At 41.0% G+C, this 27,945-nt stretch overlaps 1 protein-coding gene across 1 annotated transcript; it reads right to left on the bottom strand.

Annotated features, from left to right (window-relative positions):
- Positions 1 to 136: 136 nt before the first annotated feature.
- IGBP1 (immunoglobulin binding protein 1) lies at positions 137 to 27,945 on the bottom strand. The gene is made up of 6 exons (XM_041741789.1): positions 27,244 to 27,945; positions 26,594 to 26,887; positions 17,462 to 17,657; positions 15,367 to 15,446; positions 14,495 to 14,607; positions 137 to 610 (listed from the first exon to the last, which is right to left on the bottom strand). Exons 1-6 carry the CDS (start codon positions 27,432 to 27,434, stop codon positions 465 to 467), a joined length of 1,020 nt encoding a protein of 339 aa, XP_041597723.1. The 5' UTR covers positions 27,435 to 27,945; the 3' UTR covers positions 137 to 464.

Below are 27,945 nucleotides of genomic sequence, written 5' to 3'. Positions count from 1 at the left end.
CAGCTCGGATGTTGGGAAATTTACTGCCCACATCAAAGAGAGATGACAGGGATGTCCCTGTAAGCTTGAGGGGACCCACAGCTGACCCCCTCCCCCTCAAAAACAAAGCAGCTGATACCCAAATTTCTGCACAGGGTCATGTAATAGAAGGGACTTTTATTATATTTTTAAGATAATTCATACAGCCATTGATTATACAGAGCCACTTCTCAGTACTTTTTTCTTTCCACTTAAGAAATTGGAATATGCCATGATGAGGAGGAGAATACCAAAACAAGATTGCTGGCTCATCACCTAGGGTACAAATACACACTTAATTGCTTGACACTTTATTGAACGCAAAGCAAGATTAAGCATCTTTGCCCTCATTGTACACAGCTGAAGCAGGAGCCCAGGGAAGACTGCACAGCCTTCCTTGGCAGGGAAGATGTGAGCCCCTGTAGTCCCGTCTTGTTGTGGGAAGACTAGCCCATGTTCTGTCGGTTGCCGTAGCCACGAGGATGGGTGTCCTTCCAGTCATCCCACTCCCGAGCTCTGTGGAGCATTTGCTCATCATCCTCGTCCTCCTTTTGTTCCTGATCTTCCTGTTGCTGGGTACCTCTTTTGAGCTCTGCCACAGTGGAAAAATGAGAAAGCAAGGGTGAGAAATGGAAGGACTGTCAGGGGCCTCAGCTCCATTCTGAACAGAGCTGTGAAAAAGGAGAACAAGGAAGACAGGTAGCTACCTACCCCGGGGGCCCAAAGAGTCATGGAGAATACTTACATTGTTTAATACCTGATGTGTTAAATAATAGTTAAGAAACGATGCTCTGAGTGATTTTCACAAGAAGGCAAGAACATAAAAGTTGAATTTGCAGAATGAATTCTATTTGGGGAAAGATTTCCCCCTAAAAAGGCCAAATACCAACTCTTGTATGTGCGTGTACACACACACACCAAAAACACCAACTGCCCAACAGAACCTACATCAGGCCAAAAAGGCTCAAGTAAAGAAATATTTAATGATTTGTGGTATGTCAGGAAGGAGGGACTGCAGGTGACTTTTCTCCTCCATCCAGTTCCTTTATTAGTTATTCACTTCTGTGTGTGTGTGTCAAACTGTAAAACACAGGGCAGTTGAACCTACCAGAAAAGAATATCTGTGCTATTTGACACTGGTTTAGAACAGGGTCTGAAGTCCAAATGGCACTTGTTATGCCATGTACACCCAAAAGAAATTAAAACAACTGCTACATCCCTCTTCTGCATTAATTTTGTATTTCCCTTTGCAAGGTAAAGGAGCATTTTCCTGGCTACCCTGAATGTATCTTTTTACAGTATTCTTTCTACATGATCTTTTTGTACATTTAAGGATATTTTGATTACATTAAATAAGAGTGCTGATTTTGCTACTTTTTTTAAGGGGTCTTCAAGTACATAAAAACCATACATTATAGGTAGAGGAAAAGTGTTCCTTGATTTTGCATCAGCCCTCTCACACCCAAGCTGTAAACAGTTGACATATTTTGTCTTAAAAGACTTGGTTCAATATATGCTTATTTGTTTTAAAACCTGCATCATCAAACTCTCTCTTTAGATTGAAAATGCTGTTGAATATGACACTTTTGAGGAGAGTGTACTCACAACGTGGACAGGATACGTAGGCCAAGCATGCTAAGCCTACCATAAATTTTCTAATTTTACACCTAAAACAAGGAGATGAGGTCACTAAAAAATAAAAATACATATGTAAGACTTAATGTACTCTTGCTTTGTCAAGCTGTTTGCTGTACTTTCTGAGATCATAATGTTACGCTAACTCTAAAAAGTGATGTAATCTGGTAGCAATGCATTAGTTCAAATAAAGGCATTTACATAAAAAAAATCTCATTACTATGATAAAGAAAAATGAAATGCACAGGATCTGAGCTCTTCCAACAGCTTACTAACCTTTTTTTTAAAAACATTTATGGTAAAATAAAAGATACTGGGAATCACACAAAAATATATGTAAGTTTTTATGAGGAGGCTAGATGTCTGTAGTCTCCATTTGGGCCAAGAAATAGAGCTTCTGTACCTATACCAAAAGCTTCTCCAAACATTTTCCAAATCAGAACTCCTCCCTTCCCCTCCCAAAAGGCAACCATTATGCCAACTTTTATAGTAGTAACTTCCTGAAGTTTATTGTAGCTTTATGACCCAAGTGCACATCCCTAGATGCCAGAGATGTCCATTTATACCTTTTTTTACTTGATTTTTAATAGAGTTGTGAAACCATCACCAATGAAAAACAATTTCCATTACCCCAAAGACACATCCTTGTGCCCACATACTGCTGATTCCCATTCCTTCCATCCCCCTAGCCCCTGGCTGCCAGCAAGCTACCTTCTGTCTCTCAAAGATGTGCCAGTTCTGGAAATTTCCTATTAATGGCATCAAACAATATATGGTCTTTGGGTCTGACTTCTTTCACTTAGCATAAAGTTTTTATTTTTATTTATTTTTTAAAAAGATTTTATTGAGAGAGAGAGAGAGAGAGAGAGAGAGAGAGAGTCAGAGACACAAGCAGGGGGAGAAACAGGCTCCATGCAGGAAGCCAGACGTGGGACTCGATCCCGGGTCTCTGGGATCATGCCCCGGACCGAAGGTGGCGCTAAACTGCTGAGCCACCAGGGCTGCCCAGGATTTTATTTATTCATGAGACACAGAAGGCAGAGGGAGCCCGATGTGGGACGTGATCTTGGAACTCCAGGATCATGCCCTGAGCTGAAGGCAGGCACTCAACTGCTGAGACACTCAGGTGTCCCTAGCATACTGTTTTTAAGGCTAGTCTTCCTCATTTAAAAATATTTTAGTATCTTCTTAACCTACAGGCTTCAATTCCATCCCTTTCTTCCAAGTTCTCTATTGAAGGAATTAGAGCATTTGACATGTAGAGTTTCCCCAAATCTGGATCTTGCTGACTGCATAGTCATGCTGCTGTTTCAATAGGATCTTCTGTATTTCTGCAGACTGGCAAGTGGATACAGAGGCCTGATCTGACTCAGGGCTGATCCCTTTGGCATGACTCTAGCTGGTGCTGTGCTCCCTCGTCAGGTGTATGAGTAACATCTGTGTCCCAGGTGTTGTTAGCAGCTTTTAATGCTTGATGGCTGGATTCACGGATTTTCTGGGGGTTTCAAAATGTTGATACTCCTTATTTTAACATTTATTTTTTATTGACTAGAATGCTTTTCTAAAGAGAAGCTTCCCCTCAACCACTCCTATGTAGTTACCCAGGGGGAAAAATACAAGATCAATGCTTGATTCTTTCACTTTATTTACCACTTACTAAGGTAATTAATGGGTTCCTTGTTCTCTGAAACTGAACAATTTTTGTTTTTAAATAGGACTTATGGATTTAAATGTATCTGATGAGTTTTAACCAACCACAAGGATTTCTAAAAAAATATGTAAATAAGCTTTTACATTTTAGAACAGTTTTAAATTTATAGAAAAATTGAATAGTATGAATTTCCCTTCTATCTGTATCCGGTTTCACCTATTGTGAGCATCTTCTACTACTTTTTCCTTGAGATTTTACCTAACGTCCTTTTTGGCTCCAGGATCCCATCCAGAATGCCACATTATATCTGGTGCCCTGTCTCCTTATCTCTTTAGTCTCCTCTTGGCTGTGACAATTTCTCAGATATTCCTTGTTTTTGAGGACCTGGGCAGTTTGGGTGAGTACTGATCAGGTATTTTTATAGAATATCCCTCAATTTAGGGTTGCCTGATGTTCTCTCAAAATTAGACCAGGGTTATGGGTTTTGGAAGAGTTATCACAAAGGCTGAAGTGCCCTTCTCATAACATCCAATCGAGGCAACATACCGTCAACATCACTTCTCAATGTTGATGTTAACCTAGATCATCTAAGATAGTGTTTTTAAGGTTCCCAATGGTGATGTTACTCCCCCTGCCCCCTTCCACTTCCATACTGTTGTCTTTAGAAGTCACTGAACAGCCCACACTTGAAGGGTGAGGAGTTATGCTCCAAGTCCTTGAGTCAAGAGTATAGTCACAAATTATTGAGAAATTTTTCTGTAGAGGAGCTTTGTCTCTCCTCGTCCATGTATTTATTTGATCATTTATCTCTTTCACTATAGACCCACGGATGTTTGATTTTTTTGTATTGTAATCCAATACTGTTATTTTCCTTTTGAAATTCTTCCAGTTTTGGCCAGCAAGAATTCTTTCAGCTGGCCTGTGTCTCATTAACATACTTAAATTGTGGGTTTTTTTTAAAGGTTTAATTTATTGATTCATGAGACACACACAGACACAGGCAGAGAGAGAAGCAGGCTCCCTGCGGGGAGCTCGATGAGGGACTTGATCCCAGGGTCCCGGGATTACTCCCTGAGCAGAAGGCAGACGCTCAACCACTGAGCCACCCAGGCATCCTTTATAAGATTATTTATTTATTGAGTGCTTCTTTATTTTCTAGTACAAAAGATGCTTTAGGCTCATCTTGTATACTCTCTGCCCCAGCCTAAAAGCCATTTCCCTAAGTGGCCTTTTTTGTTTTTCTTTTTTGGGGGGGGAATGATATTAGAAACCCAGATGTAGCCTCTGGCTGTGCTCACTGCTATTGCCTATAACCCTTTTTTAGAAGCCACAATGTCTCTGGCCAGTGGAGACATTTTCAAATTAGCTTCTGAGTCCTATTGATATGACCCTAGTTAGCTTTGAAAACGTCTTCCCTGTCTCTGTAACAAGATGTTCCTAGTTCATCTTGTCCATTTCCTGCCCCAGACTTGGAATTAGCTATTTCTTTAAGGCATCCTGGTTTCTTTTAATGGGAATGGTCTTTCAAGACCACAAGCTGTGTGTGCGTTTACTTTTCAATAAAATTTCTCTAAATAAATAAATAAATAAACAAATAAATAAATAAGTAAATAAAATTTCTCTTGAGTTCCTATTCAGCACTACAGGTTTATTTCTAACTTAAACGTTTTTGAAATTACATCTGTATTTTTCCACACTAAGTCTTACTTCTCAAAGACAGAGGATAGGATTAGAGTAATAATTACGTATATTATCTCACATTACACACAGCCTTGGAATAACACTAACAATTCCACCAATATAATGACTGAGATCAGTTTTTTTTCCTTACATACGCTTTCCCCAATTTGCCATTTTCAAAAATAGTTGTACTGTATCTCCAGTATCTGAGCACCAAGGCATATAAACATTACATACTCTGCTCTCTCCCTTTTTATCCCACTTAGTTTTAGTTCTACAAGTGACTATAGTGCTCACCACCAGTTGATGTCCTTCTTATCATTTTGGTTGTCTGAAGCTCATTCTCTAGCAAATTCCTTAGGAGGGGATTGTGGGAACAATATTTCCTGAGCTCCTGTATGTTGATAAATGTCTGTACCCTTTATACTTAACAGCTCGTTTTACCGGATAGAATATTCTTGGCTCACATTCCTCCCCGAGTATCTTAAATATGTTACTCTCCATTTTATTTTGGCACAAAGCATTAATGTTACAAAAGTTGGAGGGTGATGTAGAATTTTCTTTCCTTTATAAATCATCTACTGTTTTTGCCGACATGTCAAAGTATTTTTTTCCCACTTCTTTAAAGTCTAGTAATTTTATTACAATGTGTCTTGTGGTTGGTCTCAGGTACATGGTGTGCTTTATCAAAGTAAATTTTTTTTAATTCCAGGAAAGTTTCCTTAACACTAGCTTTTAGCATTTATTCTTTTTCCTTGCTTTGGTTTTCTTCTGCAGATAATCCTGTTATCTGTAAATCAGATATTCTTTGCTATCTTTTAGTACTTGACACTTTTTCTCGAGTTGTGTTTTTTATTTAAAAGTTTCCTTTAAAAACATTTTTTTTTTTAAGTGTGATACCAGGGTCCGAGGATCGAGTACTGCATTGGGCTCCCTACAGGGAGCCTGCTTCTCCCTCAGCCTATGTCTCTGCCTCCCTCTCTGTGTCTCTCATGAATAAACAAAATCTTTTAAAAAATTTAAAAAACAAAAAAAGTTTCCTTTTTTACCTTAGCAAGGCTTTTTCTTTTGTTCACCAATTCTTGTTTTCTTCTGGTTTAGTTTTTACTTCTGAAATAATTCTTATTTCTCACAAGTTGTCACCACATTTCTGTTTTATGAATCCTGCTTTATATTGTTTGTCCATGTCTTAAACAGTTTTCTTAATGCCTTCCAACTAATTGTGAACTATATATTTTTTAGCAATGAACATATTAACTTCATCAAATTTTATTTTTAATTTTTTTAACTTCATCAAATTTTTAAAAACAGTATATATATTTTAGATTTATTGGTTTTTGAGTGTAACTTTCTGGAAAGTTTTTGATTCTCCCCTTTCCAATAATTTTGTGTGGGATGTAACCTTGATAATTTTAAATTTTTTCACAGCTTGAGATATATTTCACATACCATAAAATCCACCCATTTAAAGTGTACAGTTCAGTGGTTTAGTATATTCAGAGATGTGCAACATTCACTGCCATCTGTTGTTCATTCTTGCGCACAGGTTTTCCTGAACTTTTAGAAAGTATGGTTCAGGTGGCTCTTCAAACTTCAAAGAGGCTCCCCTTTCTGCTGCTTTTATGTCTGTTAAAGAAATATGATGACTTGCTTCATTGGAGTTCTTGGCTCTGGTCCTCTCTCCCACTTTTATTTGAATCTTCTCTTTCCTTCTTCTTTATGGTCCCTGTTCTACTCAATTTCAATTCCATTCTCAGCATATTCTCCTCAGTGTGGGACCCTGTCCTGGAAGCAAGATCTGGTGGGTCCTTTTCAAGAGTTCTTTAAAGATTAGACTTATCCATCTCTTTCAGACTCTGACCACAAGGTTCCCTGAACTCAGTTTTTGTTGGAGGGCAAAACCCCTCCCATTTCAACTGCTGTCCTTAAATTGGTACTGCCACACTTTTAAGGGAATACCTGTTTGCTGTTTTGGAATTCTGCTGTTTGTCAGTTCTCTCAGATGATCTGTCAACACTTTCTGCTTTCTCCTACACAGATGCCAATCACTCGTTGATCTTGTGGTTATGAGTGACTTGCTCTTATTTGTTAATCTTATTTGTTATATCTTATTTGTTAATCTTATTTGTTATATCACCTAGTTTGTTGAAAAATGTTGCCGATTTTTTTCTTTTGTGTTATTACTGAAACATATATGTAAACGTATACATAAATGTGGCACAGCTCAATGAATTTCCACATCTGAACACATCCATGTAATCAGCACTCAAATCAGATGCAAAACACTAACTCCAAAGAAGTCCCCTTCAAGTCCAATTCCATTCATGATCCCCCACTAAAGGTGATCCCCCACTAAAGGTGAACACTATACTGGCCTTTTTTTAAAAAAATTATTTATTCATGAAAGACACAGAGTGAGAGGCAGAGGGAGAAGCAGGCCCCATGCAGGGAGCCTGATGTAGGACTCGATCCTCAGACTCAGGGATCACGCCCTGAGCCAAAGGCAGATGCTCAACCGCTGAGCCACACAGGCGTCCCACTATACCAGCATATACAAGTTTCACCTGTTTGGGCACTTCCTATGAATGAAATCGTATAGTGCATGTTCTGTTGTGTCTGGCTTTTCTCACTCATAATTAGGTTTGCAAAATTCTATCTTTGCCACTGATAGCTCAAGAACTAGAGGTAGTTCAACCTTACTGCTAAGTAGTATTTTATTCTGTGAACACACCAAAACTACTTTATCTATTCTATCCTATATAGGCATCTGAGTAGCGTCCAGCTTGGGTTATTACAGATAATGCTGCTTTGGACATTCTTCTATAAGCCTTCTGTGGACAAATGGTCTCATTACTCTTAGGTATAAACCTAGGAATGAAACTACCAGGTCAGGAGGGTACCTCCTGCACATATGTGCAACTTTTGTGCATCACCACCACCACCACCCCAGGATTCTCTACATCTTTATTGCTTCCTTTATTCAATTTACTTTGGGTTTATTTTGTTTCCCCCAACTTCTTAAAATAGAATCTTAGGTAATTAATTTTACCTTTCTCTTCTTCCTAATAGAAGTATTGAATATTATACATATAAGTATTGGAAATTATACATTTCCCTGTCAGCACGGCTTTAGTTGTATGCCACAAATTTTAATATATTTTGTCATTCAGTTAAAAATATTTTCTCATTTTGTGATTTCTTTTTTGACCCATGAGTTACTTATAAGCATGTTGTTTAATTTAAAAATATTTGAAGACTTCCTAGGTATGTTGTTGATTGCTAATTTAACTCCATTGTGGCCAGAAAACATATTTAGCATGATTTCAATCTTGCAAACTTATTGAGACTTATTTGATGGCTCAGAATATCATCTCTCTTGGTGAATGTGCCATGTGCATTTGAAAAAAGGTATAATTTCCGGTTGTTGGATACACTGTTCTATAACTGTAAAAGAGGTTAAGGTGGCCGTTAGCTAGTATTGTCCAGATAATCCATACCCTTACTGATTTTCTGTCTAGTAATGCTTTCTTAGTGAAAGAGAAGTATCAAACTTTCCAACTGTGCTTGTAGATTTGTCTGTTTCTTCATTTAAGTCCGTCAGTTTTTAATTCATGTAATTTAAAGCTTGTTAATAGATACAGACATGTTTATCACTGCTAAGTCTTCCAGATAAACTGCTCCTTTTGTTGGTATGAAATGCCCTTGTTTATATCCAGTAACACCTTCTGTCTTGAAGTCTATTTTATCTGATGTTACTATAGCTACTACAGCTTTCTTATGCTTACTGTCAGCATGGTATATCCTTTTTCATCTTTTTACTTTCAACCAATCTGTGCTTTTATATTTAAAATGCATCTCTTGTAGACAGCATACAGCGGAGTCTGAAATCAATCTCTGACTTCTAATTTGAAGGTTTATTCCTCTTACATTTAGGATAATTACCGTTATGATTGGAATAGGATCTACCATTTTGCTATTGGTTTTCTGTTCACTTTATCTGTTTTTTTTTTTTTTTTTTGCCTCATCATTCTTGGTTGCTTTCTTCTTATTTTCACTATTGACTATAGCTTTGTCTCTTTGCATTAGTTTTAAAAATAGACTATTTTTTCAAATGGTTTTAGGTTCACAGTAAAACTGAATGGAAATTACGCAGTGCTGCCATACACTCCCTGCCCCCACAGATGCATAGCTTCCCCCACTATAAACATCTTGTACCAGAGTAGTACATTTCTTACAATCAACAAACTGACACATCAGTATTGTCCAAAGTCCAGTTTACAACAGGGTTCTTGGTATTGTACATTCTATGGGTTTGGAAAAATGTACATAATGACATGTATCCACTATTATGCTCTCATACAGAAGAGTTTCATTGCCCTAAAAATCCTCCGTGCTCCACCTATTTGCCCCTTCTCCAACCTCTGGCAATCATTGATCTGTTTATGGTCTCTCCAGTTTTGTGGTTTCCAGAAAGTCCTATAGTTGTAATCATGGAGCATGTACCCTTCCCGGACCAGCTTCTTTCACTTAGTAATATGTATTTAAGGCTTTCCTGTGTCTTTTTGTGGCTTGATAGTCCCCCCCTTTTTAATAAAAGCAATGAATACTATACTATGGTCCGGATGTACCATGCTTTATCCATTCAACCTACTGAGGACATCTTGGTTGCTTCCAAGTTTTGGCAATTATGAATAAAGCTACCATAACCACTTGTGTGCAGGTTTTTGTACACTCAGTTTTCAGCTTATTTGGGTAAATGTCAAGGAGCAGGACTGATGGATCTTATGGTAAGTGTATGTTTAGCTTTGTAAGAAACTGTCTTCCAGTGTGGCTGTACCACCTGGCATCCCGATCAGCAGGGAGTGTGAGTCCCTGCTGCTCAATATATGTGCCAGCATCTGGTATTGTCGGTGTTGGATTCCGGCCATTCTTATATGACATATGATGTTGGGCTTCTTTTCCATATGCTTATTTGCCCTCTATATATCTTCTTTGGTGAGGTGTCCATTCAGGTCTTCTGCCTATCTTTCAATTGAGGGGTACTTGTTTCCTTAAGTTGAGTTTTAAGAATTCTTTGTATGTTTTGGGTAAGAGTCATTTATCAGATGTGTTCTTTGCAAATATTTTCTGCTAGCCTGTGGCTTGTCTTCTCATTCTCTTGATACATTTTTAAAAGATTTTATTTATTTATATAATTTGTTTTGGAGAGGGAGAGTGAGTTGGGGGGGGAAGGAGAGAGGGGAGAGTGGGGGGAGGGAGGGTGGGAGGGGGAGGGGGGGAGAGAGAGAGAGAGAGAGCGAGAGAGCGAGAGTGTATCCCCAGCAGACTTCATGATGAGTGTGAGCCCAATGCAGGCCTTGATCTAATGACCTGGAAATCATGACCTGAGCTGAAATCAAGAGTTGGATGCTCAACCGAGCCACCCAGGTGCCCCTTGATGCATTATTTTTTAAGTGGTTGCTCTAAGTAATACAATATTCCCTCCTAACTTTCCAGTCTACTTAGAATTAATTTTGAACCATGTGGGAGGCAGCCTCAAAGATGGACCCCAACTATCTCAGCCTCCTGGTATTCATGCTTTTACAGAGTCCCCCCTCCCACACCACATGACCAATAGAATATGGCAGAAGTCACGGTATGTCATTTCCAATGTTAGGTTCTAAAAGATAACCAAGGCTTCTATGCTGATCATTCTCACTCCAATCATTCACTTGGGTGAAAGGAAGCTCCTAGCTGTGTGCAGTCCCATGGAGAGACCCACAAGGAGAGGCCTCCTGTCAATAGCCACATGAATGAGCCAATGAGCTGGAAGCAGATCCTCCAGCTTTCAGAAGACTGCTGCCCCTACTCAGAATCACCCAGTTAAGTTGATCCTGGATTCCTTGCCCCCAGAAAATATGTGAGACAATAAATGTTTATTATTTTAAGTTGCTAAATTTTGGAGTAATTTGTTACAAAGCAATAGATATTATGCACTACTTTATATAAAACAAAATAATCTCACAAAAATGGTTCCATCTAGTCTTTTTTGCTATAGCTATCATGTATTACATCTACATATATTATAATCTCCACTGGACAATATTATAATTTTTGCCTTAAGAAGCCTTATGTAGTTTTGAAAAGGTGGGAGGGAGATAGTCTTTTGTATTTACCCATGTAATCACCATTTCTGCTGCTCCTCATTTCTGGATTATCCAGGTTTCCATCTGGCATTGTTCCCTTCGGCCTAAAGAACTTCCTTCAGAATTCTCGTAATGCCAGTTTCAGGGTGAAGACTTCCTTCTGCTTTATCTAAAATGTCCTCATTATGACTTTGTTTTTATTGGTATTTCCACTGGGTATAAAATTCTGGGGTGACAGGTCTTCCCCACCCCCAACACTTATTTAGGTGTTTGTTCCACTGTCTCTGGCTCCCACTGTTTCTAATGGTAAGTCAGAACAACTCCTACCATTGTTTTTCTAAATGTAATGTGTACTTTATTCCTAGATGCTTTTAAGATTTTCTCTTTTCCTGGGATCCCTGGGTGGCGCAGCGGTTTGGCGCCTGCCTTTGGCCCAGGGCGCGATCCTGGAGACCCGGGATCGAGTCCCACATCGGGCTCCCGGTGCATGGAGCCTGCTTCTCCCTCTGCCTGTGTCTCTGCCTCTCTCTCTCTCTCTGTGACTATCATAAATAAATAAAAATTAAAAAAAAAAAGATTTTCTCTTTTCCTTTGGTTTTCAACAGTCTATGATGTGCCTATATGTGGTTTTCCTTCTATTTAACTTGCTTGGGGCTTGATTAGATTTCTGAAGCTGTATATTTGTGTTTCACTGATTTAGGGAACATTTCAGCCATAGTTTCTTCAATTTTTTTTTCTGGCCCCTTCTCTCTCCCCTTTTCTACTAGTATTTTAATTGTGCATACATACGATAGACCTTTTTACCTTGTTCCACAGGTCACAGAGGCTCTGTTTACTTTTTTCCAATTGTTTTTGTTTCTCAGGCTAATTTGTACTCATCTATCTTCGAGTTAAATGATACCTTCTTCTGTCACTGCCAATTTGCAGTTAACCTCATCTAATGGTTTCCAAACTTGAGATACTGTATTTTTCAGTTTCAGAATTTTTGGTGTATAGTTCCTACTTTGCTATTTTTTCCCTTTTTTCTTCTTTTGTGCATGAAAATAGAATCTTTATTTTTAGTTATTACCCACCAATAAGAGAAAGTGAGGTTCACAGTTTTAATTCTTGACTCAAAGTGAATAAGGAGGCAAATTTACATCCAACAGATACGACTAATGGGCCAACTTTTTCAAGTTCAGACTATCTTGAAAGCCTGCAACATACCAGATATTGCTGTATTCTCTAGTGACAGAATGCCAGCAATGGCTGACACTACTACATAGAACTTGTGAAGTGTTTTTAATAGGAGGTATTGTCTAACTGTTGCTAAAAATTAAGAGGTTTATAAACATGTTACATGTCCAGAAACAAGGTACTTGAAAGTCTACCCACAATGATTTAAGAATGTGTATGCTGTAATCTCAGAAAGGGTCAATAGTTCATATGGACTAAAATAATACTTGCCTCTGGGTAGCAGGTATGTTTATAAATATAAAATTATATTAGACATTACCTGCTGAGATTTCTTATTTTTTCATTCATAACAAGCATATTTTCCCCTCTGCTCTTGAGCATGCAAATAAGTTGCTTTAAAGTCCTTCTCTGTGAATTTCAGCATATGTGTCATCTGGGATTGGTCTCCATTGACTGCTTTTCCTCTTGAGTATAAGTCACATTTTCCTATTTTTCTTTCCCCCATATATAGAGTAGTTAGGATGAAATCCTAGACTTTGTGAATGTTATGTTGCAGACATTCTGAACTGTTTCATTCCTCTATAGTGTACTGATGTTTATTTTTTTAAGGTTTGTTTATTTATTCATGAGAAACACAGAGAGAGGCAGAGACATAGGCAGAGGGAGAAGCAGGATCCCTATAGGGAGCCCAATGCTGGACTTGATCCTAACACCTTGGGATCAGGGCCTGAGCCAAAGTCAGATGCTCAACCACTGAGCCACCCAGGCATCCCTGAGTTTTCATTTTAGCAGGTAATTCATTTGTCTAGAACCAAAACTCCAAATTCTCTTTCCTCTGCATTGGGCAGCAGCTGAATCCTCCATTCGGCTATTTTAGCCCTATCTAGGACACTTCGAGTCTATCTCAGGCATACATAGCTTAGATGTCAGCCTGAGATTTAGGAAAGGTGTATATAGAGAATGAAGGCTCCTCCTTTGTGGTTTTTCCTTTTATGGAACACTGTCTCATTTTTCAGTTGCCAAAGTCACCCCGAACTCATTTCTCAATCAGTAACAGTGTACATTTCTATCCAAGTGTCACCTACCCCCACATCACCACAATTGCAGACTGCCAATGGGGGAGAAACCCTTTCAAATGACCACTCCTCTCTGTGCTACAGTGGAAATAGCCCTGGAATTGGGAATTTTAAGACCTTAATTCAACTCCTAGCGTGGCCACTTTCTAGCTATGTAGACTTTGTGTAAGTCAGTTCTCAGACACCATTTCCTCATCCTAATATGGGGATAAGAATGTTTGCTTCATAGGGTTGTTAAGAGGATCAAATGAAATAATACACAAGATAAGGAAACAGAGGCTCAGGGGGGACTAGATGATGTCCTACCTATTAATTGGTTACCTCAGGTCTGTCCATGCTTTTTTTTTTTAACATAGGAGGCCACCCTCCTATTGCTTCCATCTTTATAATGGCCACCCTCTCCACCTTTCCCTTCCAAAGATGCCTCCAAGTATGTACCATGATCTAATTACCAAGTTGGGCACCAGGAATACAGTTAAATCAAAGTCCCTGCCCTTGAGAAATTCCAACCATTCCCTTCTTCTAAGTGTTGACTACCCTCCAGTCTGTGTCTGCTCTTGGTCATTCTCTAGTTCGTTTGTTCATTCATTCATTCATGAGAGACACAGAGAGAGGCAGAGACATAGACAGAGGGAGAAGCAGGTTCCTCACAGGGAGCCTGATGAGGGTGGGACTCAATCCCCAAACTGGGATCATGCCCTGAGCCAAAGGCAGATGCTCAACCACTAAGCGACCCAGGTGTTCCTCTCTAGTTCCTTTGGATAGCTGTTTTATTATCTTCAGTTTGTAATTGTTACCAGTAGGAGGGACTGGCCTGATACAACCTACTCTGCCATTACCAGAAGTGGAACTGCTGTCCATGGATTTTTGCTTTTGCTATCTAGCTGCTGAGTCTGTTTTTAATGCCACATCTGAAAGGATTCCAAAATCATGCAGCTGCTGCATCCCCATCCTCCCAGAATCATCTGCTATTTATCTTAAAAATAAATGAAAAAAAAAAAAAAACAACAAACCACTGCCTAGAATCTTTGTCCAGATTTCTGCTCCAAAGGGGCAAGAATACTTGGTCTGAATTTAATTGCTAGGGAGTAAGGAACCAATAGTATAATTACTTTCCTTCTACCCCTTCATACCTGGTGTTGTCTTGGCTACGCCCTGATCTGGTAATACTCCATATTTCTGATGCTGATCGTACCAGTCATTCACCGTCATAGATGCCAGACTTGGATAACCTGCTCCAAATACTCTGCAAGAATCACATTACATTTAGAAAACCAAACATTAATAGCACTATTAAAAAGCCTCTTTTATTTTTTTTATTTTTAATTTTTTTTAGCCTCTTTTCTTTAGTGACAAAACCTGTGTCTGTTTCATCCTTGTTCCCTTGTCCAGCTATCTTCTGAGTTTTGTAAACTCCTGTGAGGATACGTAAAAAGAGGCATCCAGGAAGGTACATTAAAGTCAAGAGCTTTCATGAGAAAATAAATAGCTCAGGATCATTGCCCAGAAAGCAATCCCAGAGGCCAATGTCCCACACAAAGCAGTGATGACAATGCGGAAGGGGTATTTATAGTTAGTGGGTCTAAAAGGTACAGAGGAAGGAGCCTTTCCTGCCACCCAACAGAAAAGCATCTCAAGAGCTCAGAATTAAATCCTAAACAGGCAAATCTGTCCTTTTGAGAATTGTAGCTGAAGGCAGTAATGAGAAACAATTGAAGTATGTAATTCTCCATTAGATTTCCTTCCTCTTTATGATTTATTTTTGTTGGTTTTCTTTTGAGCCTATTTTTAGGCTTGAGTTTGTGAGGGAAATGTCTGATGAAGACATATAAAAAAAAGACAAATGTATAAAGTATTAAAAAAAAATACCCTTTTGATGAAAGAAAAACCACCACAGGTGAGGGTATGGCCTTTTTACAATGCCCATTGTCTGTTACTCATGCACTGTAACTGAGCCATAAAAGCAGGGACCTACAAAGGCAACCCACTTTTTAGTACTACCTACTTGGCTTGGGCCACATTCCGAGTGAGAACGAAGGGTTTCATTGGAGGCCGGTCCTGATGAGATGAGTAAGAAGTTGATTCCTGGAAAGGAAATTAAGTTATCAGAAGTGCATTTGCCATTTTGACTACCCCACTATGCAGGCTCTTAAGTCTTCAGGTGCTTGACAAGCCCTGGATACAAACTTTGCCCACTCCTTATTTATCATTCTCTCAGAGACAGCAATTGAATACTATTGGTGGAGGCTGCTCATCTCTCCTAAGGAGGTCTGAGTATACTGCTGAAAAGGGAGGAGAAAGCTCTCCCAGAAATCATCTCATGAAAGGTAAAATGATTGCTCGGTTTTAAAACATTCCCCTCCAAAGAAGGAGATTCCAAAGGCTTTTTCCACGGTCCAGCTAAATCCCTTGAGCTGAATTTGAAGTCCCTTTCCTGAACAGCCAGGCCTTCAGTGCTAAAGCTGAATTATTAAGACCCTTCTAAAACCCCTTCTGATGTAACTATGCAATTGATTGTCATGAACCCCTAGGTTTTTAGAAGAGGGTATTCCTAAATGCAAGAAGGAAAGAATGGGCTAAGTAGTGTTCATATCACGGCATACGGAAATGTGTGAAGGAACCTTGGCTATCCAGGGGCATACCCAAACAAAGTATGGTCAAAGTAAAGGTGCTTACTTGGTTCTAGGTTCGTCACTTTCCAGAGCCAATCCCAAAACCAAATAAGAGAGCATTAAACAACAACAACAACAACAACAACAAACGGGACAGGAGAAGACCCAGAAGAGTCCAGCCTCAAAATGCCTGAAAGCCATTCATCCAGATATGCTCTGGGGCCTTATGGCCTTAGAATGGTTTGTTCTTTGATCCTCATTAACATGAGGAACAAAGTTGATATTACCAAAAGGCCTGAGTTCCTGGGCTTAATTAGTATGGATCAAATTAGGAAGAGGTTTGTCTGGGGTACCTGGGTGGCTCAGTCAGTGAGGCATCTGCCTTTGGCTCAGGTCATGAGCCTGAGGTCCCAGGATCGAGCCCTGAATTGGGTTCCCTGTTCGGCGGGGAGTCTACTTCTCCCTTTCCCCTCTCCCTGCTCGTGTTTGCATGTGCGCTCTCAAATAAATAAGTAAAATGAAAAGAAAAAGGAGAAAAGCTTCTCTGAGGTCTTAAATAAATGCCTGTGGTGAGCTGATAAATTCAACTCAATCCATGTTTGAATCTTGCACCAAAAAATAAGTGGCAGCAGAGCCTAAACTTCTGAAGCAGCAACTCCAAAACAGGATGATGATTTTCAAAGACAGCCAAAGCTGTGTCTCACCAGATTTTATCTGTCAGTATATCTAACATTTTGTGCATGGGAAAGTACTTCTGTGTCTCATACTTGGAGGATCTAAGAATGTGAGAGTGCATCATTGTGTAAGATTAAATTCTGATTCCTCCCCCAACCTAAATACTCAATCTTTCCTTTTATCTTCTTTCTACTGTTTTCTCACTCTCCTCCAGTGTCACTCTTCTTCTCCATTCCTATCCCATTCCTCTTCTCCTTTATCATAGTCAAGGACAAATTTTAAAGGCTCACGTTCCTGTGCATTCCTTCAACAATTATTACTTCCCACAGCCAAAACCAATTTTTTAAAGGTTTGATTTATTTGACAGGGAGAGCGAAAGAGACCACGAGCTGGGGGTGGGGGGGAGAGGCAGAGGTAGAAGCAGGCACCCCACTGAGCAGGGAGCCTGCCACAAGGCTTGGTCCCAGGACCCTGGGATCATGACCTGAGCCGAAGGCAGGCTCTTAACTGACTGAGCCACCCAGGCACCCCCAGCCAAAACCAATTTTTACTTCTGAGAAGTCTCCTTCCCTGTGGCATGTCACAAAATTATACATGGCTAGAAGTGTGTTACAGGTGAGAAAGCACTGGGGAGCGCTACTGTAAGCTAGAGAGAAGGCTACCCTGATGAACCTTCAGCCTTCCTCCACTAATCTTAACAAGAACAATGATTTTATGGAGACTTAAAAGGATTTTATTTTGATTACTCTCCTGTAGGACGTTCAAATCTCTGATAGTAGCTTTTTGAGCTATTTAAGCAGTGACCAGGCTTACCTCTTTTGAGGAGTCTTTTTCTCTCAGGATCTTTATCTCCTGGTCAATGCTCTCAATCTCTTCTAAGCTGATACCAATCCACCTTCGAAGGTGAAGAAGGTAATATTCACGAACACGCTCATCATCTGCTTGACCACTTTCCACAGCAGATTTCAGTGCAGACAACCTATGCTCCACCTCCTTCTTCTGCTTGTATCTGTTCCACAGAAAAGCATTACCCATGAACTTAAAAATAAAGAGGTATTCCTTCAAAGAAGGCCACATTAAGAGTTTACCTTTGCAAGTGACCAGGCAGTAAGTAAGCCGGTGTCCACTTTGGCAAAAATACCCCAGAATTCACCACCAAGGCTGCAAGTCTTCAAGATTGCCAAGACAAGGTAGGGATCAGTAGGGGCTGAGAAATAAATTCTAAAGCCAGAAAAATACAGAAGTAACCTGATCTGAGCAACCCCTCTCTCCTCATCTTTAGAGATGGAAGTCCCTCAGTAATTTTATTACATTAATCCTTACTAAGGTGGATACTTAGTATCACACAATGTCCATTTGGGACCTGCCACTTTAAAGAGTCACATATTCTTAGGGGTTGTTTACCTGCCACTGACACAGGAATTCCTTGGGAAATAGCCTAAAAAAATTGGTCATTTTTTCTTCAGGGCAAAATAATCTTAGCTCTTCTGGCTCATCCTTCTACTAAGAGCATCATATTGTTTGAACCAAGGAAACACTCTCTTTTATTTTTCTCAAGTACAAGGTGCTATACTCAGTGCTTTTTGTCTATACAATCACATTTTTAAAGTAAACTTTACACCCAATATGGGACTTAAATGCATAACCCTGCGATCAAGAGACAGAGGCTCTACTGACTGAGCTGCCCCTTGACTCATGTTACTATAACTTAAAGACTCAAAGCCATCCTGCCTGCCTTTTTCAGGATGTATTCTAATACGTCATCTATCATTCATTTGGAAAGTATTTACTGAGTACCTATTGTGTGGCAGGCACTATTCTCAGTGCTGGACACACAACAGTGGATACAAGAAAGTCCTTGCTCTCCTGAAGCTCTCGTTCTAGTGGAAGCAGACAAAAGAACAGAGATGATGAGTTGGGTGGTGGTAAGTGCCACGAAGAAGCAAAAAGCCAAGTAAAGTGGACAGAATGATGGTACAAAAGTAGAAGTGCTATTATATACAAGGTGATCAGGAGGAGGTGACATTGGAGCAAAGACTTCAATAAGGAAACAAGCCATGCCAATATTTGCAAGAGGTTCTATGAGGTAACAAATATGATGATCCTGGAGTGGAAGAAAGCTTGGTTTGAAGTGTTTGAGAAATAGAAAGTAGGCCAGTGTGGCTGGCATAGAGTGAAGAAGAATGATAGTAAAATGAAGTGAGAGCGCCAGGGCTACAACTTGTAGAACCCTGTAGGCTGTAAGACCCCAAATATCAAATACCATGATATTTTGAGACAGGAAAGCCACTGGAGGCTTTTGAATAGAATACATGACATGAATAGAGTGACATGAAAACTTTTTTTATATGGGCCACTCTGGCTGTTGTGTGGAATGCAGACTATGGGAGGAGGAGGGGAGAGGCAAGGATGGAAGCACGGAAATCAACTGATACAGTGCTACAATCTAGATAAGACACTGACTTGAAATATGGAGGTGGGGAGATCTGCATGTATTTAAAATATAAAAGATTTACTGGGTGTAAGGGCTTGAGGGAGAGAGGGAGAGGGCAAAGGCGAGAGAAGTCAAGGAAAAGTTCCATGATTTCCAAGAAAAGTCTTTTGATATATCTATGACTGGAACCCCACTCTATATCTCCAGAATCAGATGCTCCTCTGCAGGTGTTCACCCAAATCTAGAGTTCTTAACCTGAGGTGCATGGATATAGTTTAGGGGGAGATGGGTCATGAATTCCCCGGAATTTTATGCAGAATTTTACTTTTTTTTGGCCTGGAAGAGGTCTTTAGTTTTCATCAGATTATCAACAAGGTCCATGACCCGTGTAAAGTCAAGAACCACTGCTCTGGAGACATTCTTTTATTATGTAGACTTTTTAGGTTCTTTTGCTCCTTTTATCCAACAGGTGGAGTAATTTATATAATGTTTCAAATAACTGTCACACAGCATCATCATCAGTAGCCTCTGAGCAAAATACCACAAAGGTAAACTATTCATGAATGCTATTACAGATATTACTTGAGAACGTTTAATTCTGGTCCCACTCCTACCCCCACCCTCTTTCTTGGATGTACCTACAACAGGAAAAAACCTACCAGAGCCTTAGAATGTATATAATCCAGAGTAAATTCTGGGTCAGTCTATTGATCCTCTGAATAAGGTTCGTGTGCTTCCTTTTCCATTCTCTGCAAGCTCGCAGTCTAACTGCACTCAAAGGCTTCTTCATTTCCTTCCTTCTGTGACTTCTCTCCTGTCATCTTTGAAACTTTAGCTCCTCCACTCCTGCTTTTTTTAGGGCAGTGTTTTTTAAACCTTTTTGTCCTAGCAAAAGAACCCTTTCTTCTTATGAGAGCTTATTTGGAAATCCAGTAAGTAGCAGATAAAAATCCACTTTAGTTAATCAGAGGACGGTTCCTAACATACCCCCTACTCATGCCCAGGCACTGTGTGGTGGATTCTTAGAGCTCCAAGAAACAGATTGAAAACCACTGTCCTAGACCTTTTATCACGGTTCTAGATTTCCCATGGTGAGCCATTACATGGAAACACTGCCTACCGCCTTAGAATGCCCATCACCCTTCTGACTCTGGACAACTCTCCCCATTCCCTTTTGCTGTTCTCAGGCTGCTGTAGAGAGCTAACAAATTATAGACTTGTGTCACATGAATCAACAACAAATTCAGATGATCGAACTTTGCCTGAGTGGTCACCCTTGCTCAACTACCCTCTTGTTCATCATTTGTGGACTCCATGCCACCATCAGTCACCAGATAGCCAGCCAATGTAGAATTCAATTTCCCTCTTGACCTTAAAATCTCTGTACTTTCATCTTTCCTCACTTTTAAGGAGCTAACGTTGTTTTTACCAGGGTGATGTCTTTACCATTCCACTTTTGCTATCAATCCTGTTCCCTACCCAGATTTTCCCAGGCCTCAGTCTAACAATCATCCTGTCATCAGCAATTTTTTTTCACTCTACTGGTGCCCTTCCCTATCCTAGAGAACATCTTCCCTCAATCTAAGTTCTCTCCTTTCAAATGACCACTCTTCTCTTTTCTGTGCTATAGTGGAGCGAACTGGGAATTTGAAGACCTGAGTTTAAATCCTAGCCTGGACACTTAGGAGGTGTGTTATCTATGGACAAGTAAATTCTCTTATCCCATTTCCTTAGCTCTAAAATGGAGGTAACAAGATCTGCTTCCTGGGGTTAAGAGGATCAAATGGAACAATACACACAAAAGTACTTCATTAGCAACGAGAGAATACAGATGCCGTTAGAGGACAGGAAAAAGGAGGCCAGCAGGGGCTAGATGATGCCCCATCTATTAAGTGGAGGAAACTGCATTGGCCACTCCAGGTCCATCTGACTCCAAAGTTCAGGCTTTATGTGTAACACCATACTGCTTCCATTTTTCTGATGACCACTCCAACCGCTCTCTCAAGATACTTCAAGTACCTACTTATTGGGTTGGGCCCCTAGGATACAATGATACAATTAGGGTACTAAAGATGCAGTGAGTGGAAGTCTCTGACCTTTAGGAGTTTCAAATCTAGAGAATGATAGTTACACTGTGATAAGTAACACAAATGATGTGCTACAGTATCTGGGAGGGGGCTTGACAGGGAGAAGTTTCAGAGTACGTAACATTTGCTCTCTCTCTTCCCCAGGCTTCTATAAGCACTTCTATCTATATCTTGCTGGGTATTTTACCTCTGATTCCTCTTTCTTCTCCCTTAACTTGCCCCAAGATTTTATGCTAGGCTTTTCTTCTCTCTACATGTTTTTCCCTGGTAAACTATCCATATCCACCAAAGCTCCTAAATTTTTTCACACTAGTCACCAGCCTCCTAAGTTTTAGTTACATTTCCACCTGCCTATGGACATGGCTACCCAGTTGTCACTTCAGAATCGAAGTTCAGTTAGGTCAAACACTAGACTCATTACTTACCCAACTTCTACTTCTTTATTTCTGTCACAAGAACAGAGGTGCAGTTTATCAACCAGACTCACACTCTCATAAATGAGAATCAGAGTAGAGAGAGGGTATGTGAAGAAAGGAGTTTTGAGAGAGGATATGCTATACCATTTAGGTATGTTTTATGTAGGATGATATCAGTATGTACAGTCATGGCATGGGGGAGGACTTATAGAAAATAAACAAGGATCTCAACAATGTGTTTTCTAATCATATAAACGCTTCTTGCAAAATAATACTTTTGACAGCTGTCACTTCATTTTCCTCTCTTCTTTCCAGCTGAAGTACTATTATAACATGTTAATTTGTCTTTCTGCCTCTCCCTTCCCTTTCAGGATTCTATACACATCACTTCTTTCCACAGACCTCCGACCACAGCAGTCTTAGCTTCTGCTGAACTATTCTGTGTTCCCTGTATACACCGCAAACTACCCTGCTGTGGGCTTTTGCTCATGTTGTTCCTCCTGCTTGTCAACAATACATGTTTCTTAAGCATATGCTAGGCCCTGTGCTAGGCATACCACGGTAAACAAAGAAACAGCTCCAGCCCTCAAGGAGTATACATTCTACTAGAGTTCAAAGACAAAGCCCAGCAAGACGGAAAAATGAAGAGCATTTCATGCAAAGAGAACATGTACAAAGACTATAGAGGGGAGGAACCGGGTCTGTGCAAAGAACTAAAAGAGGGCAATTATGGTTGGAGTCTAGTGAACGAGGGAAGACTGAAGAGAAGCAGGTACCAGATTGCGCAGGTCCTTGCAGTTAGTGTTTTAGCTATTCCAGGTGAAGTGCCAGCAGCCTACGCTGAGGTATGACAGTGGAGATCCAAAGAAACAGGACCTAAGATTCATCTTGTAGCTAGAATTGGCAGGCCTTGCTGGTGGACTGATGTGGAGAATCAGAAGGGAAGAACTGAGGCTAACTCCTAGCTTCTGGCTTAAACACCTAGGCAGGGATCCCTGGGTGGCGCAGTGGTTTGGCGCTTGCCTTTGGCCCGGGGCGCGATCCTGGAGACCCGGGATCGAATCCCACGTCGGGCTCCCGGTGCATGGAGCCTGCTTCTCCCTCTGCCTGTGTCTCTGCCTCTCTCTGTCTCTGTGACTATCATAAATAAATAAAAATTAAAAAAAAAACTATTTAAACACCTAGGCAAATTGTAGTGCCACTCACTAAGATGGTGAAGACCACGGTGTGGGGGCACATCAGGGGTTAAATAACTAAGGGTTCAATTTAGGTCATGTTAAGTTTGAGATGTCTGTGAAACATCCATGTAGGGTGTTGGAAGTAGCAGTCTGAAGGTCAGGAAAGGTCTGAGCTAGTGATTTAAATGTGGGATCCATTAGCATAAAGGTAACACTATTATTTTGTCCGGCAGACATTTAAAAAAATGTTCAAAGACAAAGCTTCCTAGCCAAAGAAATGCAAATAAAAACAATGACATACCTTATTTGGTTTTCCCAATTGGATTTTCTAAGTGTTAACATCTAAGACCAGTGCAAAGGGACATATTCTAAGACTTTGTTATTGTTATATCAACAGTCTTAAAATATTCAAATGCTTTGATCTAATTACTGGTCCTTCTGGAGATCTAGCCTAAGAAAACAGTGACAGATGCAGTTAAAGATGTCTGTTCATACTACTACTTAGAAGAGCAAAAACAAAAAAACCCCGAACCTGTATATAGTCTAAGTATTTGATGTTAAAAGATTAAATAACTATGGTACAACTATGGGATGGAACCATTAAATACCATGGTTTCAAAAGGCATGAGGAAATGCTCACAATACAATGTTAGGCTTGAAAAGGATAAAAAAAACTATATATACAGTATTACTCCAAATTTATTAACTAAAATATCTGGAAAGTTAACAAAGATCTCTGAATGCTAGGATTAAGCCCTTTTTAATTTTAAAAATATTATTTTTCCAACTTTCCACAATGAGTATTATTACTTTTATATTCAGGAAAATCTGTAATTTCTGTTTTCAAGCACAATTCAAGGCTCATCTCAAATGTATTACATACTGAAACCTCATCCTCATCCCTCCAACCAGATGTGCTTACTTCCTGGTCTTTCTCTACCACCCTGTATATCTCTATAGCATTTACAGGCCTTTTTTGGATGTACTATAATTATTTGGATACCAAACTCACTGTTTGAAACTTTCTGTTATATGCCAATGGGTTGCCCTCATCTTCTGACAAAAGACAGGATGCTGAATTCCAGTTCCTAGCAGTCTATCCTACTCTCTCAAAAATTATTCACTGTCACAAAATAACCCTGAACCATACTTTCTTATTCTTTATAGACCATATCACCCAAAATTACATGATTTACTAGCTTATTGTCTGTCTCCTCCACCAAAATAAAAGCTTCACGAGGGCATGGATATCATCTGGTTCTCCATTACTTAGAATAGTTTCTGGCACAAAAAAAAGGCCAATACATATTTGCCAAATGAATGAATCAATTTTCAGCTCTTTAGCCCAGACCTCTCCTGTGAGCTACACACTACTGGATACCTCTACCTGGATGACTCCTAGAACACCTTAAATGCAACATGGCTCAATACTGAATTCATACATTCTCCTATCCCCTGATGTGTTCTTCCTCCTCTATTCCCCATCTTAAGGAGTTCTGCAAGCCATCCACCTATGACAAACATCCCTTGTTGCTTCCATACCCCACCTTCCAGAACCAACTGATCAGCAGATTTTCTGAAGGGTCGGCCCTTGTAAATAAATATATCCCTCTCATCTCTTTTGCCATTGCTGTGGTGATGCCTCATCACTTGTGACCTAACTCTGCTACACTGCTTCCTAACTGCTGCCGGTGTGTGCTAGTTAAAATGCAAATATGAGGGGCACCTGGGTGGCTCAGTCAGTTAAGTGTCTGCCTCCGGCTCACGTCATGATCTCAGGGTCCTGGGATGGAGCCCCACATTGGGTTCCCTGCTCAGTGGGGAGTCTGCTTCTCCCTCTGCCCCTACCCCCTGCTCATGTGTGCTCTCTTTCAGATAAGTAAAATCTTAAAATAAAAATAAAAATGCAGGGCAGCCCTGGTGGTGCAGCAGTTTAGCGCCGCCTGCAGTTAGGGGTGTGATCCTGGACACCCAGGATCGAGTCCCCACGTCGGACTCCCTGCATGGAGCCTGCTTCTCCCTCTGCCTGTGTCTCTCCCTCTCTATCGCTCACGAATAAATAAATAAATAATTTTTTAAAAATGCAAACATGAGGGGATCCCTGGGTGGCGCAGCGGTTTGGCACCTGCCTTTGGCCCAGGGCGCGATTCCTGGAGACCCGGGATCGAATCCCACGTCGGGCTCCCGGTGCATGGAGCCGGCTTCTCTCTCTGCCTCTCTCTCTCTCTCTCTCTCTGTGTGTGTGTATGTGTGACTATCATAAATAAAAATTAAAAAAAATGCAAACATGACCATGCTACTCTTTTAAAAACCCCAAAAACCTCTAGTGGATCCCAGTCACCAACCAAAATTTAGGTTCTTTAGGATGGCCTACTAGTAAGTGACATCTACAGAATATTAACTACGTGCCAGATACTATGCTGTTTTTGTGTGGTCTATCTTATTTTTCTTAATCCTACAAGACAGGTACCCTTATTACTTGCACATAATTTCACACATGAGGAATCCTGAGGCTCAGAAAGGTTAAATATGTCACCCAAATTACAATGGCTTGTAAGTGAAGCTGGGGCTCAAACCCAGGTCTCTGACTCCACAATCTGTTCTCAGCTACAAAGATATAACAATAGCCAACTTTGAGTACTTACTGCATCCGCCACTGTGCTAAGTGCTTTTAATGTATTAATCCTTTAATCTTCAAAACCAGTTTATGAAGAAAGATCCATTATTATCCAATTTTACAGCTGGGGAAATTAAGGCACCAAGAGATTAAGCAACTTACTCAAAGTGAGAGTGATTAAATGGTGGAACTGGGATTCAATCCCTCCCCAAGTTCTTAGCAGCAGGGCTGTTCCTTCACCTTCCTCACACCCCAAGCTCTCTTTGGTCTGGACCCCACAACGTTCTTCAGCATCGTTCCTTCCATTTCTCCACCTGCCTACATGTTCTAGCATTATCTAATTGCTTACAGTTGTTCCCTATCCACACACCCCACCCTAGCACTGTAATCTTAATATCTTTAAGGTCTCTGTAGCTTTATTAACGCTATTACCTCTGCTGGCTAATGCACTTCTCTCCTCGTCCTCTAGATGACATTCCTATTCATCCTTAAACAATTCATCACAGGAGTTACCTCCTCCAGGAAGCCTTCTCCTCTCTCCTACTCTCTCTTTGGTTAGGTGCCCCTCCTGTCTGCTCTCACAGTACCTGTGCATTTATCTATCATATCATTTTTTATGGCTACTTTGCTTTTCCTCACCAGACTATAGGTGGAGACCACCCATACTCATACAAACACCCACACTCAGTTTCTAGCTCCAGTGCCTGGAGTAGCTCCTAGACACTGAGCACTCATTAAATGTTTTTTAAAACTGCGAGTAAGCAACTTGTTCAAGGTTACACAACAAAGCTGTGCTAGGATTAAGATCAGCTGAGGATGTTACACACCTGATCCATTACTCTTTGAGAACTTCTCACTCAGTGGATCATCAGTGGATTATTGCTACAAGACGCTGTGCCTTTCAGAGAGATCTACCCCATTGTACATATGAATAATGTTCTGCTGTGATGTGGGAAAAGACTGGGAGATGCTATGCTAAACTAGATTCTACTGCTGGGAACCACAAGGTAGCAGGGGCTTGATGGTTAGGTATGACCATCTTATCAAAAGCAGAGGGGTCTTGAAATACTCAGGAGGGTTGACTCTCACCAGGGCCTAATGCTCAATATGAACCAAGAGTGACAGATACCACTCACCCTCACCACCCCCAAAACATGCACCACCCCCAAAGCACTGCCACTGGGCAGTCCTCAAGGTACAGCTATTGACCCACCTCTCTATTTTAGCCTGTCTTTGAGATGCCATAGCAACGAGGCTAGGATAGGCCATGGAGGAACTAGCAGTGTTATTATCAGTTGAGTTGTTCTTGGTTTTGGGCAGCTCAAACTCTGCCACACGATAGTACTGGCACTGAGTTAGGTAGTTTAAAAAGTGTTCTCGAGCCCACTCCAAATGATCTAGACGCTTGCTGGGGTTGACTTGTTTCATGGTGAGCGCTCCTTGAAATGCTGGCACCATCAGGTACTTCAGGTCAGTGGAAGCAATCTCTTCCAAATCTTCATTTCGGCTGGAAAGAGCAAAGAGGAGGCTGTGAAGCCTGGACGGGCATTCACACTGTAGCCTTTGCTTCCAGGGGGAGGAGAGGGCTGCGGTGGGTGTGTGGCGGGAGAAGGCAGGAGGAATTAAAGTAGCTGACCACTCACACCCAATGCTTATGCAAACAGCCAACCTAGGGAGCAGAGTCGTGGGATATGAACTATCTCGAAGTCAGGTGGAAAATAAACGATCTACATAAGATCGCAGTGGGAGGTAGGAATGGTTCCTAGGCCTTTTAAAGGGTCTCCTCCACCCAGGCTCAATGGCTCCACCCTTGGTAACCATTATTACCTCCGTTCTCAGACGTTATTACCCTGTCCCCCATACCTGAACAAGTCGAGCTGCGATAACATTTCGGCAGCCTTCTTAAGAAGGTCTAGTCCCTTGAACACCTTATCCTGGATTATGCGGGAACCGGTGGGTTCAGTCGCTACTTCCACTTCGTCTAGAAGCTGCTTGCTGGTTTCGAACAGCTCGGGGAGCCGCGGTAGCAGTAACTCGTCTTCGGCTGTTGCCATCTTGGGAGAGGGAGGAACGCGGAAGACCTCACTTCCGGGGTCAAAGGCAAACGTGGGAAAAAAGAACTCGGTGAGCGCAAACGAAACCGGAAGGAGGGCCGTATTGGTCCAGTCGCTCCATTGTTACCAAAGGGTCAAAGAACTTCCGGAAGCCGTCGATCGCCGACCCTGGCAACTGTTTCCATAGATTCATTTTTGCATGCGGCTGCCTATCACAAGTAGTAGGCATCTGCTAAAAGCAAGCAAACTATCAAGCACAGCACCGGGTGCTGTTTTGCGGGTCGCTGCCCGTCGCTGACGCCGGGCTGGGAAGTTCCGCGGGCTCTGAACTTAGCCCTGGCGTGACCAGGTGGAATTCAGAGCGAGCTGCAGGAGCCGGCCAGGAGCGCGCCTTACCTCTCGAGGCGCTCCCCTGGTTGAGGGGCCGGGGCAGCCAGAGGTCCCGCAGCAACGCCGCTCCCCGGCTTCGGTCGTCTGCGCGTGCAAGTGCGAAGTGCCAGTGGCGCCCCCC

The sequence above is a fragment of the Vulpes lagopus genome, chromosome X (assembly GCF_018345385.1).
Source record: "Vulpes lagopus strain Blue_001 chromosome X, ASM1834538v1, whole genome shotgun sequence".
NCBI lineage: Eukaryota > Metazoa > Chordata > Mammalia > Carnivora > Canidae > Vulpes > Vulpes lagopus.
This window is presented reverse-complemented; position numbering and strand designations above follow the sequence as displayed.